The sequence below is a fragment of the Lissotriton vulgaris genome, chromosome 5 (assembly GCF_964263255.1).
Source record: "Lissotriton vulgaris chromosome 5, aLisVul1.2, whole genome shotgun sequence".
NCBI lineage: Eukaryota > Metazoa > Chordata > Amphibia > Caudata > Salamandridae > Lissotriton > Lissotriton vulgaris.
In genome coordinates, this window is record NC_141693.1 from 1229325341 (window position 1) to 1229344189 (window position 18849).

At 46.2% G+C, this 18849-nt stretch overlaps 1 protein-coding gene across 1 annotated transcript in view; it reads left to right on the forward strand.

The window, feature by feature from the left end:
- LOC147712365 (fish-egg lectin-like) overlaps positions 1 to 18230 on the forward strand; it is a 140711-nt gene extending 122481 nt beyond the window's left edge. The window contains exon 4 of the mRNA XM_086923068.1: positions 16911 to 18230. Within this exon, the coding sequence (XP_086779194.1) occupies positions 16911 to 17055 (145 nt within the window). The 3' untranslated portion in view covers positions 17056 to 18230. The remainder of the gene's footprint in view (positions 1 to 16910) is intronic.
- The last annotated feature ends 619 nt before the right edge of the window (positions 18231 to 18849 follow it).

An 18849-nucleotide genomic window follows, 5' to 3' on the forward strand; every position in this document is an offset into this window, starting at 1 on the left:
CGAAGAATTTCCAATGACCTTGTGCATATTAAGGTCTACTGAGATAATTAGAATGGATGTTGAATATTTTTGTGTTAGAGTTTTAATTATTTCCAAGAAGAAAGTAATCTGGGTTGTCTTGATCAATGTCTTTGAACTCTGGTATATATTGAATAAAATAATTGACATCTGTAAATTAATTTTGATACATAGAAGCCATGGCAATTGAAGATCAATTTCTTGAGGCTTGGCATCTAGTTCTAGAGATAGAAAAATGTAAATCGCACCTTTTGCTCGACCAAACGTAGAGGAACGTGTTGCAAGAACGAAGAATTCTTGAAAGTCAATAATGGCAGTAGGGTCCTTTTTCCAAGTTTCCTGGAACTTTAAAATTGTATAGTTCTGTAAGAGGTCTGTTGCATCTCGATCGTCCAGTAATCGTGTAAGGCCATTTACATTCCAGGAACAGAATCTTCAGATTTAGGTATATTTCAACAGAGGAGCCCAAGGCGCTTGTGTACAATTCCTTTTCGTAAAATATTCTGTACCGTTTGCTGAACTACCTTACCTTGTACTTTAGGTATGGCTTTTGGATTGACATCCTTCTTTGGTTCTCTTAAGAGGTAGTGTAGTATTAACCCCTTCCATGCTGGTGACGGAACCGCTCCGTCACCAGCCAAGGTCGCGCTGTGCTGGTCACGGAGCGGTTCTGTCACGGCCCGCTCGGGGCGCCTGCGCGGCGCTGATTTTGCGCCTACCCGGCGCGTTCTGTTGAGTGGGCGGGCCTGACGGAACCGCTCCGTCACAAGCACAGCGCGCCCGAGGCTCGTGACGGAGCGGTTCCGTCACAAGCATGGGAGCGCTGCGCGTACCCCCCCCCTCCCCCAGCGCTGTGGCAGAATTACCGCCGCGGCCAAGGGGTTAAATGGGCGAACATCACTGTTACATTGGACCAACAATTCACTTTTGGTAATTCACAGTTTTTCCTAAAGTGACACAGGTATGGTACCAGGATATCGTATCTTACATATTGTCTGCACAAATATTGCCCCCATTAGAATTGATAATAGAAAATCTAAAGTCAATAAAGAATATTTCTGCATACAATGTTCTTACATACAACCATCACAATAACGTCTGCCAAGCAGGATATATTAGACATCCCCATCCCTTTTTCTAAGTGGTCCGTACTGATGAGAGCCATCAGCTACAGAACTATTGGGAATAATATTTCAGATGGTTTGAACAAGTTTATATGGTAAATTGGGGACATATTTTGCCTGTTAGGTAATAAGAAGAGTTTGGCTTCATTGGTTCCTGAATCGCGCAGGGACAATAACACTCAACCATGTGCTTATGTTCTTCAGTGCAAAACTGGACTAGATAATGTTCTTTTTAAATAATGGGTCAAAGAGGTTTATTTCTATCATAATAAATAGCCAGCTATGTTGAGGGCTTTTCAGTGTTTCAATTGGATATGTAATACTATTTGCCTCTGTGTTTATCCTTTCTCATGACCATGTTCCTCTTTTTCCAAAATATTCATATTTTTTATTATATTTCCCCATCCTCCCCTTAAGGGAAACAAAGGGGCTGCAGTATCATAGAGGCAGACTTGACTGCCAAGGTTGTGTACCATGTACGAGAAATGGAAATAGAATTGGATCTGCTGTCCATTCCGATGACCCTGCCTGCAATGTTTCTAATTACTATTATTATTTTTATGACATTGTTGGGACCTCCTGCATTCACTTTTTTTATTTCTAATTAAGGGGGCTCTCCTTCTCTCCACTGCTTTTTGTTTTCCGTCTGGTTTATGGCTGCATGGTGCTGTGCAGGCAGGGGAAGAACTGGTGATGAAAAGTCAGCAAGATCTGGAGGACGTATGCCAAGAGTGGCATTCTAGTTGGTATTATTTTTCCAATTTTCCTTGGCTGTGTCACCACAATTTCTGGATCGCCTGCCAAATAGCAGCTAAGAGACAATCTGTGGATGCTTGATGAAAGCTGAAGGCAGAGTACAGTATTTCGCATAAATGTTGATTTGCCAAAATACCCTGGTTAGTGGAACGCATGTCGTACACCTTTTGTCTTGGGATGACCTCACAGGGTTGACTCTTTCTCCAATCTTTTACCGCTCAACAGCCTCCTATTTGAGGGGTCAGGGGAAAAAGAAAGTGCACTGACTGTAGAAATAAAATGGATTCCGGTTTACTTTTGTTCCTACTAGTGCATTTGTGCCCCACTCTGGAGACCAGGGGTAGCAAACGCAGTGCCAGGTCTACCAAAAGGCAAATAGCACCTGCTCCCCTTAGATATTCTGAATTTACCTCCATGATTGTTCCAATTTTCCATAATTTCTTCTATGCAAATGTGTTTGGTGTGTTTGTGTCTCCCCTCTTGCTCTTCAGCTTCTGGTGGTAGGCTGAGGTCCAAGCAGCTTTTCTGTCGAAAGTGGCCATAATTCAAGCAGCTGCATTTAAACACTGCCTTTTGGAAAAAATACCCTTTATAAAAATGTCATCAAAACTATACATAATCCAGCTAAAGAAAGATTTTAATTGGGGAATTGCTTTGAAAAGTGTGGAGCGCGATCAGCTGTCTCAGTAATTATTTTCACAGGTTCTCCACCAAGCTGAGATTAAGTCAAAACGCTCTGAATACTGCTGCTGGAAGGGACAGGCAAAGACAAAAGCACCAAAGCAACCATGCTGCTTTACAGGAGCTAGGAAATAAAAGGAAAGCTCATTGCATCCTGCTGTGGAAGTCAACAGTAAAGTACATGGAATCAGAATTGACTCATTTATTGTCCCTTTTGTCTAGTAAACACCAGGAGACGTTTTGGCTTTACATTAATGCATTAAATGACAAATCTGTTGTCAGAGGGAACAGTGTCCCAGCAACGAAATATGAAAACCCAGACTCCACGGTTTGCCATAGTGTAGCTGATATGTTGAAGGGATCAGACCTGGACAATGAAGAGGTGGCAACGGGGTCTACAATATTCATTCAAGACTCCTTATCTGAAGTCAGTAATGCCCTGAGAACCAATGGGCCCGGGTCCTAACGGGCTGCCAAGCGCACTCTTTAAGACTGATGCACAGATCTGGGCTGTCCACCTCACTCCACTGTTTGTGGCCTGTTTTCAAAGTGCAAAGGTCCCACAATCCTAGAAGGGATATATCCTTCATCCAATTCATAAAAAGGGGTGAAATGTCAACACAGGAATCTACAGGCTAATTGTGTTGCTGGATGTAAAGGCTAAAACATACGCAAAATTGTAACTCCATGAACTTAAGACATGGGTGGCTGTAACTAACAACATACCCTTCTACCAAACTGGTTTTAGACAACATTCTTCTACCACTGACAATATAGTCATGGTGTCATATCTGACACACAGCGCTTTTATTCTTTCACAGCCGAAACTGAGTGCTTTGTGGATTATTCCGCTGCTTTAAGCTGTCAGGCTTGGGTATCCATGACAGCCTACTTAGTGCTGTTATTGCATTGTACTCTGTCACGTGGGTCCGTGTCCAGTCTATAACTCCGGGACTAACCCAATTTCTACCACACTGGGCCTAAAGCAGGGGAGCATCCCGGATCCAATGCTGTTTAAACCTTACACACCACAGACAGAGGTCATTCACTAGCAAGGGCAAACTTAATCCCACCAAAGATCAACTCCATTAGGCTCCTAATGATTCAATATGCAGATGATATGCTTACACTAGCTCACAAAAAGATTGGTGTGCAGCGTGCTCTCAATGAGCTTTATTCTTAGAACACAGCGAACACACTGGTGGCGAACCCAGATAAAACAAAGGTGGTGATTTTCAACAGGTATAAAAATAAGAGGAACCCAGGAAGCATGCTTGGCAACCAATGGATAACAGCAAACATTTAAATACAATTACTTTGGTGTCTGGTTTATAGATACAGACTCCCCACTATAAACAGATTAATAGGAAGTCCTAGGCGTTTACATATGCCTTATGCAAATTATATCACCAGCTTTGCTCCCCAACAACGGAGGCCATACTGCAAGTTACTCAGGCAAAGCTGCTACCTAACCTCTGATATGGTCAACATACTTACCATGGGGGATTTATATCCAGTACTGAACAAGGCACAGTGCCATGCTTGTAGGAGGCTGTTTCAACTTCCAAAATATCCTCGATGTGCGGTACTTCGCTCAGAGTTTGGCCTGCATGGCCAAGATATTGGAAGCAAGGCTGCCTGCCTTAAGTATTACTACGCAAAGCAACGAGTAAACCAAACTCCCTGAAAAAAAGGTTCTCCAAGTGCTTTATACTGCCTCTTCTTCTCCATGGTCCTCATCCCTTAGAAAGGCGGCTTCTGATCTAGATGGCAATTTGGAAACATTGATACCCCTAAATGCTCGTTACTCTAGCATAAAGGCTATTTCGAGGAAACAGACTGCATTCACCCCGAAGAGAGACAATTTGGCAACTGTCTACTCTAGAATCTATGCTGCTCCCATTTTAAAATCATAGGAGGACACAAAACTGCATCCATATTTAAAGTCGGCATTAACCAAGGAATCCAGGCATGATCATGGTTCCAAGACTACTCTATCACTTCACCAATCTACCAGTAATACTGCAGTGCCCTTTCTTTCGGGAGCTGGATACACTGCTAACTGACTGATATGGGGAGGAGGTCGTCATAGGGTAGCCTTAACCACACTGTACTTGTCCAAGATTCAGGGAGGGCTGGGAGCTCCAACCGTTGAAGCATACTTCCTGGCGGCTCAACTCCAGTGGTTATCACACTGGACGGCGTAGCGTCATATAGGAGAAACAATCACTGATGAGGGTCGCGTACCCCTGCCGGCAATCCGGAGAATGCTCATTCACCGTACCAAGCCACTGCGCATCGATTCCCTGCAGGTGTCCATACCCCACACGTGCATGCTGAAAATTAATTGCATGTCCAGAGAGAAACCTCTATACTCCCCTCTACTCCCACTAGTAGGGTTTCCCCGACAGGATAAATACTATACCACCCGAGCCCTTCAGGAATGGACTGAACACTCAGTCACGGAGGTAGAATCCCTGTTCAAAGATGGACAGCTAAGGACGTATGCCAGAATAGCTGAACAATATGACCTTCCGCCGGGCCACTTCCTGCTGCACAGGCAACTATTATACAGCAGTCATCACTACTGGGATCTAAATGAGGGGGAACCTCTGACACACCCGGTGCTACACACAGTTCTGCATATGGGAGCGGGTAGACATTTAGTTACCAGGCTCTACAAAGCTGTCCGGGAGCTGATCCCCAACACCCTCTACACTTGTTACAACAGACATGGGAAAACGAAGTAGGGCGGGTGTTTAATGATAAAGAATGGGAGGCGGCCCTAGAATACCCCAAAAAGTTCTCCAAGAATACGTGTTTCAAGAACTTTCAATTCAATATCCTCCACAGAGTATTGCTAACACCACAACGCCTCCACAGTTTCTATTCTGACACACACTTCGCCTGCCCCCGCTGCCAGACCCCTGAGGAGGACTTCAAACACATGTTTAGGGGTTGCTCCACTATCCAACAGTACTGGGACAAAATACACCGGACACTCCGAGTGATAACCAAAATTATGACCATGTCCACATGGGAAGCCTATGCCCCTGGAATCTTCCGCAGGGGGAAGACCGAAAAAGTGCAGTGCAGCTTTGCATCCTTAGCCATTCTCTTAGCCAAAATAGGTATAGCCATGCATTGGCGGGCCCCGGTGGGACCCCCCTACACAGCCTAGATAGGTGCCATGAAAAAGTAGGGTGCGGCGGAAGAAGAGATATTGAGGGAGGAGGAAGAGAAGGGAATACGTAAGCCCCTATCCCCCATGGGACTGACAGAAGACAGTGCAAGGCCAAACTCAGACACCTAAGGCCGGAGATATGATAGGCGACACCTGGTGATCCCATCTACAACATCAGGACGATCCATCACGGCCCCCCCACACGCATGACCCCACACCATGCAACAGAAAGACAACCAGCGACAACTTTGCTTTTACAGGTATACATTCCGGCAGCTCCCCAACAGCTTCCCCAGTTCATCCCCAGGGTTAGTAGTTTTGTATCTTCATTGGCTGTTCCGAAACCGATGGCTTTTAAATGTAAACGCATTCACTAAATATTATATGGGATAGCACAAAAAGGTAACTGTGGGGATAACACAACAATCCGCGATCCTGGGAAACTCACCCAGCCAGGTTCTAGCCAGAATACTAGTACAGAAACAAAAGTCAGGCAAGAGGGTACCTTCCAGAATATTTTACTGTACCTTGTCTAATGTGTTGGATACGCAATAAGGTTGTGAATTCTGTTCTCCTCAGTTATCTTTCAACTACCTACAGATGCATGTCAATATATTATAACAATATTATGTCAACTTGTAAAATGAAATGCTAAATCCCAATAAACAAATGTAAACAAAAAAAATACCAAGGAAAGAGCACGACTCATGGTTTTCCGAATTAATGAATTTCGTCTAGACTAGACCGGTACACAGGGGAGCATGCCTTTTAGATTCTGAAAGTACAAAAAAGAATGGAAAGGGGCGACCACTCGGTCCCCCCGAACGTATGGCAGAGTGCCTCGATCCCCCCGGGAAGCCATTTTGGGCGGGAGGCGCGTCTCGGCTGGTATGCCCGAAGCGGCGTAGCCGGGGCGCGCTTTTTCCCGCCCTAGAGTGGGCTGGCCTAGACACTGGCGCGGCTGGCCACGCCCTCGGGGCAGGCAGGGGCGGGTTTACGCCCGCCCTGAAGACGGATAAAAGGAGAAGCAAGACCAGAGGACATCCTCTTGTTCCTGTGCTCTGAAGCTGCACCTCCTCGCTGCACGTGAGCTCGAGACGGAACGAAGAGCCAATTTTGAGCGTTTTAATCGTTCTTGTTTGTTTTACAGTTACTTTGTTGGAGAATGCCGAAGAAGGTGGGAAAGCGCATGACTACTGACCAGATGCTTCGTGTTCTCATGAAGGAGATGTCCGAGCTAAAGAAGCGGGTGGACAAGAATGAGGAAAGGGGTCCAAAACGTCCTTTGGCGGGAGCAGCCCCGGGAGGGAAAAACAAGAGGCCCAGGAGGGGGGCAGCGGGTGAAGATATCCCGGGTCCCAGTGCCCCGCTCGAGGCTCCAACTCCCGTGCCGGAGGAGGGGAATCCAATTCCCGTTGTGGTCACCCCCGTGTCCGAGGATGATATGCCGCCCGAGTTGGCAGCTCAATTGGCAGCGTGGTTGGGCAAAGGTAACGAGGGCGCCACGGCTGTCGATGCGCAGGCGCTGATGAAGCAATTGCGTGAGAAGCGGGAAGCAGCCAAGGTGCCCGTGCCGGCTGCAGTAGGGGACAAGACACCAGGGACGATTGCGACCACAGAGGCAGCGTCAGGTGCAGGTAAGCGGCCATTGCCGATCGCGAGGGATGAGTCAACACCCTCGCGGAGAGAAAGGTTGGGGCAACATGTTCCTTTGGCAATTAAGGAAAAGATTTGGGCGGGGGAGTATGTGAACATTTTCTCACTGCTTGTTGATCATTATGAGGTAGAGCATGTAAAGAGTCAGAAGGATCTCATGCATCCGAGTGTTTGGCGCGCAAAAATGGCCGCCTTTAAAGTGAATGAGAATATCGGCAATTGGGGCAATGCTTGGGGAATCTTTACATCAATCTTGGGGGAACGTAGACCTGAGTTGCTTTCCGAGTTCCCAATCTATCAATCACGAATCATGGGGTACTCGACATCGCACCAGGGTAATCATTGGTTCTGTTACGATAATCTGTTCAGAAAGGAAAAGGAGCATAATAAAAGTTTAACCTGGGATTGTTATGATTCCTTGACTTGGGATAAAATGAAGGAGTCAGGGATGTTAAAAATGCCGTTGGTGGGAAGTAATGTTGGCGAATCCTCCCGGCAATATGCGGGGACGCCCTTTCGATCAGGTACGGGTACCGACGAGTACTCGAAACCTGCCGGCAGTACCGGGAAAAAGGGTTTCTGCTTTAATTTCAACAGGGGTAAATGTACTAGACCCCAGGGATCGTGTAAATTCAAACATGAATGTAGTGGTTGTGGGTCGTCCCATCCTGAGTCCTCGTGCAGAGCCAGAACGGGTGATAATGGGGGGAGAGGAGGTGCCAAACAGGTCTAATATAGTCCGAGGGGCGCCTTTACCTACCCCGATTGATACCCTGGCGATGATTCCCTGGCTCAGTGAATACCCGGATCGTACTTCTGCTGGGGTGCTGCGGAACGGTTTTTCGTATGGTTTCCGCATCCCGGTAGGGGACTTTCAGGGTGTGGAGAAGTGTAAAAATCAACTTTCCGTCCTGCAGCATACGACCGTGGTACAGGATAAGATCCGAAAAGAGGTGACTCGAGGTCGGGTCGCCGGCCCGTTTAGTGTACCCCCGGTCCAGAATTTTGTTTGTTCTCCCTTAGGGGTAGTCCCCAAGAAAGACCCCGGTGAGTTCCGACTGATTCACAATTTATCAGCTCCGCGAGGTCTTTCCGTAAATGATGCAATCAATCCAGAAGTGTGTTCGGTGCGGTACGCATCCTTCGATGAGGCCGTAGCCATTTTGAATCGCCTGGGGCCCGGGGCGCTGATGGCAAAGTCAGATATCGAGTCAGCGTTCCGATTGCTCCCGGTACACCCAGACGACCAGCGTCTCCTGGGATTCAGGTTTCAGGGTAGTTATTACATGGATAGGTGTATGCCAATGGGGTGCTCTATATCCTGTGCTTATTTCGAGAAATTCAGTAGTTTTCTACAATGGGTCTTCACAAAGAAAACAGGTTTTCAAGATGTAATGCACTACCTTGATGATTTTCTGTTTCTTGGGGCGGCCGGGGATCTTGAATGTGGCCGGGCTTTGGCCGAATTTTGTGTGTTAATGAAACAGTTTGGTGTGCCATTGGCGCCGGGTAAAACAGTGGGTCCTACGACTTGCCTCGAGTTTCTGGGGATCGAGTTGGACTCCATTGAAGGGTGTTTCCGTTTGCCAGCTGAGAAAGTGTTGAAGTTCAGGGCTGCGCTGCAAATGTGTATAAATGCATCAAAAGTTACGCTGCAACAATTACAGCAGTTGGTGGGACAGTTGAATTTTGCCCTGAGGGTAATACCAATGGCCCGCCCCTTTTCCCGTTCAATTGCCCAAGCGATGGTCGGCCTTAAAGAGTGCCATCATCGCACGAGACTATCGGCCGAGATCCGCCAGGACATGCGTATTTGGTTAGCATTTCTGGCGGACTTCAATGGTAGAATCGTCTGGAATGAACCAGCCGTGTCTTCTGAGGAGCTGGGGCTATGGACAGATTCAGCAGGAAGCATAGGTTTTGGCGCCATCTTCGGCACGAAATGGTCGGCACGAAGATGGCCGACATGGTGGCATGAGATTGGTCTGACGAGTAATATTGCTTTCCTGGAACTGTTTCCCATCTTGGTGGCCTTGAGAACATGGCCCGATGGGTTCAAGGATCACTCTGTCATATTTTGGTCTGACAATATGACCGTGGTCGAGTGCATCAATAGTCAGGCAGCACGATGTAAACTGATTTTAAGACTGCTTAAGGAAATTGTTTTACTATGTATGCAATTGAACGTGCTATTCAGAGCAAAGCATGTGCCGGGGGTGATGAATCAGGCGGCTGACGCACTGTCTCGTTTTCAAATGCAGGCTTTTTCGGGTTTCCTCCCCTCAGCGGACCCAGAGCCGGCACCCTTTCCCGAAGCTCTCTGGTCTCTCGGTGCCCCGAACTTCTTCACCTCGTGGGAGAGAGTCTAGCACCAAGGACGAGGAAGGCATACGAAGGGGCGTTTCGGGCCTATTTAGCCTTTTTGGGGAGTGATAGAGAGCGACTTTGGGGTCACGAGGAAGGGGTAGTGAATTTCCTGTTGTCCTTACGTAGGGCTGGGAAATCGGTGGCTACGGCCCAGAGGCATCGTGCTGCCATTTCCTTTGTTGCCAGAGCGCACGCTATCCAGGACCCAACAGCGTCTTTTGTTGTACAGAAAGCGCTGCGTGGGTGGCAACGCCTTGAGGGTCGCAGAGTAGATGAAAGGCGCCCGATAGGTTTGGATAGATTGTCCCAGTTGTTGGCCACACTCCCGGCCACATGTTCATCTCAGTTTGAGGCGGTGCTGTTCCGAGCCGCTTTTTCGCTGGCATTTCACGGAGCAATGCGGGTAAGCGAACTAGTTGCAAGGAACAAACTGGATGTGGCAGGGGGTTTGTGCCAGGAACACGTTCAGATCAGGGGAGAAACAATGACTGTCTCCTTTGTAAAATCCAAGACTGATCAAGATGGGATGGGTGACTGCGTCATCATACGCAGGATTCCTGGGTCCTCCATGTGTCCGGTAAAGTGTTTAGAGGATTACCTAGCACGAAGGGTGGCATCATGGGGGGGGACTTTGTTAAGACACGCTGACGCCACCCCACTGACGAAATTTCAGTTTCAGCGGGTGCTTGCGATGTCAATTGCCGCTGCGGGCTTGAACCCGGGCGAATTTGGGACCCATTCCTTTCGGATAGGGGCTGCTACGGAAGCTACAGCCAGGGGTCTTAATGTTGAGCAAGTGAAACGAGTGGGGCGTTGGGCCTCCAATTGTTACAAAAGATACGTGCGGTTGCACATGTTGTGAAGCTGTAATAATGTACTCACGCTTCTTGTTTTTGTTTCGTTTTCAGTTACGCAAGCCTACGAGGCGGGGCGGACTATGCAGTCGACCCTACACCGGGCCAGCGGTCAGACATCACCGGCTGTGAAAAAGGAGGTGTGGGTCGTGGGCCACTCATACGTGAGGCGTGCCGCAGACGTATTCAAAGCAGGTGACATGATTCACGTAGCTGGGGAATACGGGTACAGGATGTCCTTCTACGGAAGGGGCGGTCTCTGTATTGACCAGTTTCAAACATTTTTCGAGGGTTTGTTAGGGCGGACAAGGTCACCGCCGTCTATAGTTATAGTGCATGTTGGGGGTAATGATTTGGTCACCATCGGTAGACGACTACTCCTGGAGGCAATGCTTTCCACCGTAAGTTGGTTGGCGAGGAGAGTTCCGGGGTGCACGATTGCATGGTCCCATTTGATTCCACGAAAGGTGTGGCGGGGGGCTATCTCTATTCCTGCTTTGAACCATTCTGTTAGAAAGCTTAACAATAAAGTGAGTAGGTTGTTCCGTTCCAGGGCATTGCATTCTATTTCTCATAACTGTATTAATGATGACAGTATGTATTCGGGGGATGGTGTGCATTTGTCTTGGGTGGGGAATGAGTTACTCTCTTAGGAGACTTCTTAGCATGGTTAAAATCGTTGAAACATGACCTTTAGGTAGGAGTTGTGTGGGGGGTCCGGATAGCCGGTCAACTATCCGGCCTGTGGCGGTAAGGTCATGATCGGTGAGCACTAATTGGAAGATCCCTATGAGTGGGCGTCACCCAACACGGATGGGAGCGCTCGGGGGAGGTGGCCTTTGGCCCCTCAACGGGGAGGCGGTCCCTTCTAAGGATGGGTCGCCGAAAGAAGAGGAAAGGCGGTCAAGGCCCCTTCCTGTGTAGGAGGGGTTACAGCCCCCTCCTGGGGAATTTCCCGGGGCCAGTGACATCTGCGACGGCAGATGCGGTAAGTTGTGTGGGGTTGGGGGGAGGTCTACGATACCTTCTAGATACCTCACACGAGTCTTCGAACGACCTTTAACTGGCGTCGAGTTGATAAGTGCCCCCGTCAAGTCAAGGGAAATTGGTAGTAGTTGCACTTGAGTACGCCTCAGTGCTGTCGCCCCTCCAAGTGGGGGGGGTATGTCTGGTTAGGGATCTTGACACCGGTTACGACCTTGCCGTTGGCCCTTAAACGTTAGGATGTACAATTTCAATATTTCAAGTAAATGTTTTGTAGGATGTTAGTTCGGCTAGGAGAACCTCTGTATTAGAGAATCTGTTAAGGTTAGCCAAACATCGCAATGTGGTATGAAATTGTACATTAATGTTTAAAATGTTTTTAATTTTTTGTTTTAATAAATACGGCCGGGAGGGTCACTCCCTCCCACTTCCAAAAACTTCAAGAACTGTTTCCGGATTTCCTTCCTTTGGGGATTGTGTTGAGAGGGGGTGGCGGGTATCTCAGCCATATGGAAAGGGGCGACCACTCGGTCCCCCCGAACGTATGGCAGAGTGCCTCGATCCCCCCGGGAAGCCATTTTGGGCGGGAGGCGCGTCTCGGCTGGTATGCCCGAAGCGGCGTAGCCGGGGCGCGCTTTTTCCCGCCCTAGAGTGGGCTGGCCTAGACACTGGCGCGGCTGGCCACGCCCTCGGGGCAGGCAGGGGCGGGTTTACGCCCGCCCTGAAGACGGATAAAAGGAGAAGCAAGACCAGAGGACATCCTCTTGTTCCTGTGCTCTGAAGCTGCACCTCCTCGCTGCACGTGAGCTCGAGACGGAACGAAGAGCCAATTTTGACCCACCCACCAGCCCCTAATGACAGCAAGTGGTGTTGAACAAAGTTAATGGATAACTCTGATTTTCGTTTACAGGTTGTGGTATTATCGTGATGATTTTGAGTATGTAATAAAGAATGTCGATTTGTGGTACGTTTTGCAAATAAAGAAATTCTGCTTTAGTGTTCATTGGTAGCATGCTTTTAATGAAAGTATAGTTGCTACTGTAATTTTAGTTTAGTCATTTAGTTAGCATTGTCGTATTTATTTTGGTCGGGCGGTAAGGTCATGATCGGTGAGCACTAATTGGAAGATCCCTATGAGTGGGCGTCACCCAACACGGATGGGAGCGCTCGGGGGAGGTGGCCTTTGGCCCCTCAACGGGGAGGCGGTCCCTTCTAAGGATGGGTCGCCGAAAGAAGAGGAAAGGCGGTCAAGGCCCCTTCCTGTGTAGGAGGGGTTACAGCCCCCTCCTGGGGAATTTCCCGGGGCCAGTGACATCTGCGACGGCAGATGCGGTAAGTTGTGTGGGGTTGGGGGGAGGTCTACGATACCTTCTAGATACCTCACACGAGTCTTCGAACGACCTTTAACTGGCGTCGAGTTGATAAGTGCCCCCGTCAAGTCAAGGGAAATTGGTAGTAGTTGCACTTGAGTACGCCTCAGTGCTGTCGCCCCTCCAAGTGGGGGGGGTATGTCTGGTTAGGGATCTTGACACCGGTTACGACCTTGCCGTTGGCCCTTAAACGTTAGGATGTACAATTTCAATATTTCAAGTAAATGTTTTGTAGGATGTTAGTTCGGCTAGGAGAACCTCTGTATTAGAGAATCTGTTAAGGTTAGCCAAACATCGCAATGTGGTATGAAATTGTACATTAATGTTTAAAATGTTTTTAATTTTTTGTTTTAATAAATACGGCCGGGAGGGTCACTCCCTCCCACTTCCAAAAACTTCAAGAACTGTTTCCGGATTTCCTTCCTTTGGGGATTGTGTTGAGAGGGGGTGGCGGGTATCTCAGCCATATTCTTATTACACTTATTATGTTGCTGTCTGGAGTTTTTTTCTGATGTCCAGGTCAAATGGGGTCGCCACCTGTAAGGAGGTACTGGAATTTTGCATGACCACTTCTGTGCCTATGCATCTTGCTCGCTTCAGCAAATTTGTCAAAAAGGTCTTTATTGACACCTGGAAGCGAAGGATCTAACTGTGTTTGCCTCTGCCACTGTCAAAGCACTAATGTCATAAAGTATTATTTGCTCTTCAATGTTCATGATTTTATCTCTTGGTTTGTCGTTGTTTTATAATTTTATGATTTTCTGCGATTAATTGTATTGATTCTAATTAATTAACACTTATAAAACTTACTTCAATACATTCTTCCAGTATATGGACTGTTATATTTCTGCTGAAAATACCACACACCTCCCTTTCCACAACCATGAAATGAATAATACAACTAATAATGAATAACATGATAAAAATCACAACCACACCGATTTAAACATTAAAACCCATACTAGGTTAAAAAATTTACAATTATCACTTATAATGACAAAATCTGTATATTTCTCAGGTCTTCTCAAATCTGTAGTATCTTCTATGATTGTCCTTTCATTGTGGAACTGTCTCAAGAAACATCTTGATCACCACCTTTGCACTTCGCCACTCTGTTGAGATTCTAAATATTGGAATCTTCCATCTGAGCAGACTTTCTAAAGATCTTTATATCCTCATAGGTTTGCAGAACTTAGAAGACCTACTAGAGTTTTGACTCTCACTGAATGTCCCACATCTGCATTTTCCAACAACTTTCTTATGATACACACATTCATTACTCACTTTCAACTTTTCCACTTCTCTCACTCTTCACTCTCATTTCCATTTTCCACATTCTTACTAATATTAGTTTATGCAGAACAAAGTATGGAGTTAGTGTTCCTCGATCCATGGTACAATGAGGTGTGACCTTCAATCCATTTCATACCTACCACTTTCAAGTTTTTCCAACCATACTAAATGGTTTGTTTAAATGTTTTGTTCAACCTCTTCACTCTGCCTTAGCTCTGGATGGCATTAAGAGCATGCCTAGTTTCCATCTCATTGGCATCATACAAAATTTCCCCAACACCCCACATTCTGCATTCTTCCAGAGAATGTGGAACATTAATACTCTGAAGATACCACACCATGCTGTAGATGTTCTTATATAGCTGGGCAGTGATATTTATTGCCATGCATTTAGAGCCTGGGTCAGGCATTCACATGCAGCCAACAAGTCCGAAGCCTAGTCCCTGAAACTGTTGCCTTACCCTAAAGCAGGGTGTTAGACATGGCAACCTTAGGGTGGTTCTTCCCTCAAACATTTTGCCTATTCCCCTCCTATTTGTTTTTTTGTGGCCCTAGGACTCTGTGCACTTTACCACTGCTATCCAGTGCTAAAGTGCTCCTCCCTAAAACATGATAAAATGGACTTACACTTTTGGCAAATTAGTCCCTAGTAAAGTGATATACCATATACCGGGGGCTGGTAAACTAAATGCTACTAGTGGGACTGTAGCATTCATTGTTCCACCTACTTAAGTAGCCCCTTGAAACATGTCTCAGGCCTTCCATTGCAGCATGTGTGCAGTTTTTAACTTCCAATTCGACTTGGTAAACGTAACCTAATGCCAAGCCTAAGCCTCCCTTTTTATAATATTTAAGTCACCCCAAAGGTAGGCTCTAGAGAGCCACAAGGCCAGTGTGGATTTTAATTAAAAAGCTGGACATGTACTTTTATGTATACATGTCCTGGTAGGAGAAAACTCCCAAATTCATTTTTCACTACTTTGAGGCCGACCTCTCCCATAGGAAAATGTTGGGTTACCTTATCACAATCAAAAAGTGATAACTTTTGTTTGGGAGCAGGTAGAAATGTCATGTGTTGTGCCTAGAAAATTGTTATTTAAAATAATTTGAATGGTAAAGTCAGATTTTAAGTCACAATTCTGAAAATGCCACTTTTAGAAAGTTGGCATTTCTTAAACATTTTCTTAAACTACCTTTAGTATAGTTAGCCCTTGTGTATTCCTTCCAAACAGTCACACAATATAAGGAGAGGATGTTGGCAGAATAGGCTACCGAATGTAGGATGGGAGGCTGAGCTGTGCACAGCCCTATTTGCACTTTAAAGACACTGTCTCAGCTCACACACAAATAATTTTACACTAGCCTATTGGTACTGCAGGCACACTGGGACTAGGGCAGGGAGGCAGAACATTCCAGACACTTAAGTAGGGGGAAAACACCAGAAGTTTCTTCCACTTCAAAGCTACCATCAAGTATAAAATAGGACCCTCACACCCACTCTTCAGTTCACTTTTGGACTTGCAGAAGGACCCTCAGAGGACTGTCCTGCTGCCGGTGACCTGCTGTGTACTTCAGAGGGCTGCCATGCTGCACCATGAGGACTTCCCTGCCACCTGCAGCCTGCCCTGTGAGCTTAGAGGATGGCTTGAGTTACTATGGATCTGAAACATATACTGTAAGGGATTCCTAGCGACGTGGACAATTACAGACCGCAGCTGATACTCATCACATTAGGACTGGTGCTAGCGAAAAGAGATGTAGGAAGGTGCCCGACCCCACTGACAATAAACAATTGGAAGGCAAGAATGGGCATATACATGGCAGCAGAAAGGGTCATATACAAGGGTAGAGGCTGCCCAAGAAAGTTTGACGGGATATAGTACAGATGGAGGAAATTTTATGGGCTCGACCTACTGGATAAAGGAACACAGACGATATACACCTAGGGGGTAGGATAGATATCACCACACGATCGGCTCAGGGATGATGTGATACCCAAAACAATGATAAAATAATGAAAACATGAAACCGTAGGTATGGGACATGGATGAGATAATACTGAGTTACTGCAGATATGCTGTACAGAATATGTATTAAGCTTGTATACAGTCGAAGGACCACAGGGAGATGGGGGGGAGGCACCTATGACTATGTGCGACAACTGTTATGTTTTCTTTTATTCCTCCTATGAAATTGAAAATCAATTAAAAAATAAAAATTAAAAAGAATACTTTCTATGTATTCATAGAAATTAATTTGTGATTCAGGGATAGGCCAAACTCTCAGTATTTTGGCTCACATGTCAGTATGGGGTGAATTTTAATGTGTGATACCCTGAACGACCAAGGATGCTTGTATCTGACAGCACCCACCTTCCACTGCATTTTAAGGACACTGAAGTCCAAGTGCCTTCAGATATTTCAGCACTCACGGCGCACCATGAAAATGTTATTTAGTGTGTCAGTTTTTTTTACTGGACTATAGCAGCAATTTCACTGATGGGTATCAACCCTCTACAACAAGTACAATAATAAAGATGCTATCTTGCAGATTTCAATATTTTCAAATCAGAATATGTGTCAGCTGAAAATCTGCAATAAAATCCTTCTCAAATTTGTTTTAGGAATGGGATAAGTGAAAGCAACCCGATTGGAACATCTTGGACCCAGCTTCAGTACAAAACCTACACGTTCAGACACCTGTCACAGGACCTGGGCTTGCTGTGGGTACTCACCAAGGACCAGATGATCCTGAGATGCAAACTGTAAAGCAGAAGTGCGCTCACCAGCTCAACCGTGGCAGATCTGTTTCAGGCACAGAATGGATCACTGCCTTCTCCTGATCATTTCTTCAATTGAACATCTTCTACTATTGTGTAGTCTCACCCACTGTGTCACTGCGATTCCTTAGCCTCTCCCTATTTCTTTGCCTCTATTGTACTATAAAAGGCACATAGAATCTCACTTTTTTCCTCTCTCCTTTTAACACCTATTTTTCTTTACCATAGTCTTTGATTTACCCAAGCGCCGTGGGTGGAGAATGTGACATCGCACACTATTTGACCACTATTAATCAAAGGAGTGTACCCTACCACAAATACTCCCACAATAACTTCCTGTTTATTGCTGAGAGACTAGTGGAAAGACATGCAAATGAAGGATACAGAAAGTAAATAGGGATCATCTGAATCCCTTTCATCTTCCTTTCCCATCACTGCCTTAATAATCAGTTCAGACTAGAGGTTTCAAAGCCAGTGTCAGAAGTACCAATACTAATCTCCTAGGGTCTGACCACCCTGCTTAATGTTTCACAGGTGGGAAAAAATCTGCTATCAGAGGCAGCTCTGGCTCCACCAAGGTTAAAGCCAACTTGAATGGCTAATCAAGGACCTGTAGTCCACCACCAAGTCTGGTGGAGAAACATTGCTAGGGGAAGTAAGCATGGTGTCCATGAGCCACTAGCACTGACCCACTCATGAAGACCTGACGTGTGAGTAATGTGCCCATGTTTTGAGGGTCAATTTCAGTGCTAGCATTTGGTGGTGGAACTTTTAGAAGCAGCAACAATCCTTGGTCAATTGTTTCCTAGATGTTCTCTCCATTAAGTGGCTTATCCCATGGCAAAAGCAGGCACTTTGGTGAGGAAATGTTTGTTGTCAGCTGAAAAACTCAAAATGTGATAGATATACCATTACTGCTTTGGCAGAGGAGAGAAAATCAGTCATAGCGGCCACAAGAAAAAGAAAAATGAAAAAAGAAATGTAATAAACTTTAAAGCAGCCCATCTTTCACTTTCTCCCAGCTCACTTGCTATTCCCCTTTTATACAGTCTCTTCCGCTCTGGCAAAAGCTCTCCTTCTCGCTTTTCATTACACCCATCAACCTCTATGTTCGCGATGCAATGTATATGAACAGTTTCATTAAATTTAGTTAATTTAATCATATGTGGAATTTGTTTGGCCTTTTTTTATAAATACATTGTATTCAGTTTTCTCCAGACCTTATAACATAGACAAAACATAGTTCTCATCCCAATCAGTATGCAATTTGCGGCCACACATCTGTCAACACTTTCTCTGTGTCTTTCCCACAATCAATCAATCAGGGGTTTGTTAAGTGCACCTACTTGCCCGTAAGGGTCTCAAGGTGCTAGGGGAGGGGGGCAGGAGGGGGGGGTCACAGGTTCCGGTCCATCAAGCAGGGGGTCTGTGGAAGAGACATATTGGGGGTTTCTTGCGAAGATGGGGAGCAATGTTCTCTGTCTGTGGTGGAGAGGAAGGTTGTTCCAGGCTTTGCCCGAAAGGAAGGAGAAGGAGTGGCCCCTCTGCAGTTGTTACATACATAATACCCATTAACTGTTGGCCGAAAAAGTTTGCATTTCCTTGTCCAAATTCCATGGTGAGGGCCTGAAGGGTTCATTCAGAATCGCTCTAAATCAGGCCCAGTCCATCCATATCCTCAAATATGTGTGTGGGCAACACTTTGCTGTATTTATTGGGCATTCCATCCTCATGCAGTGACCGATACCCTTCCTCCAACCCTTCAGCGGCGAGTGTGACTTAC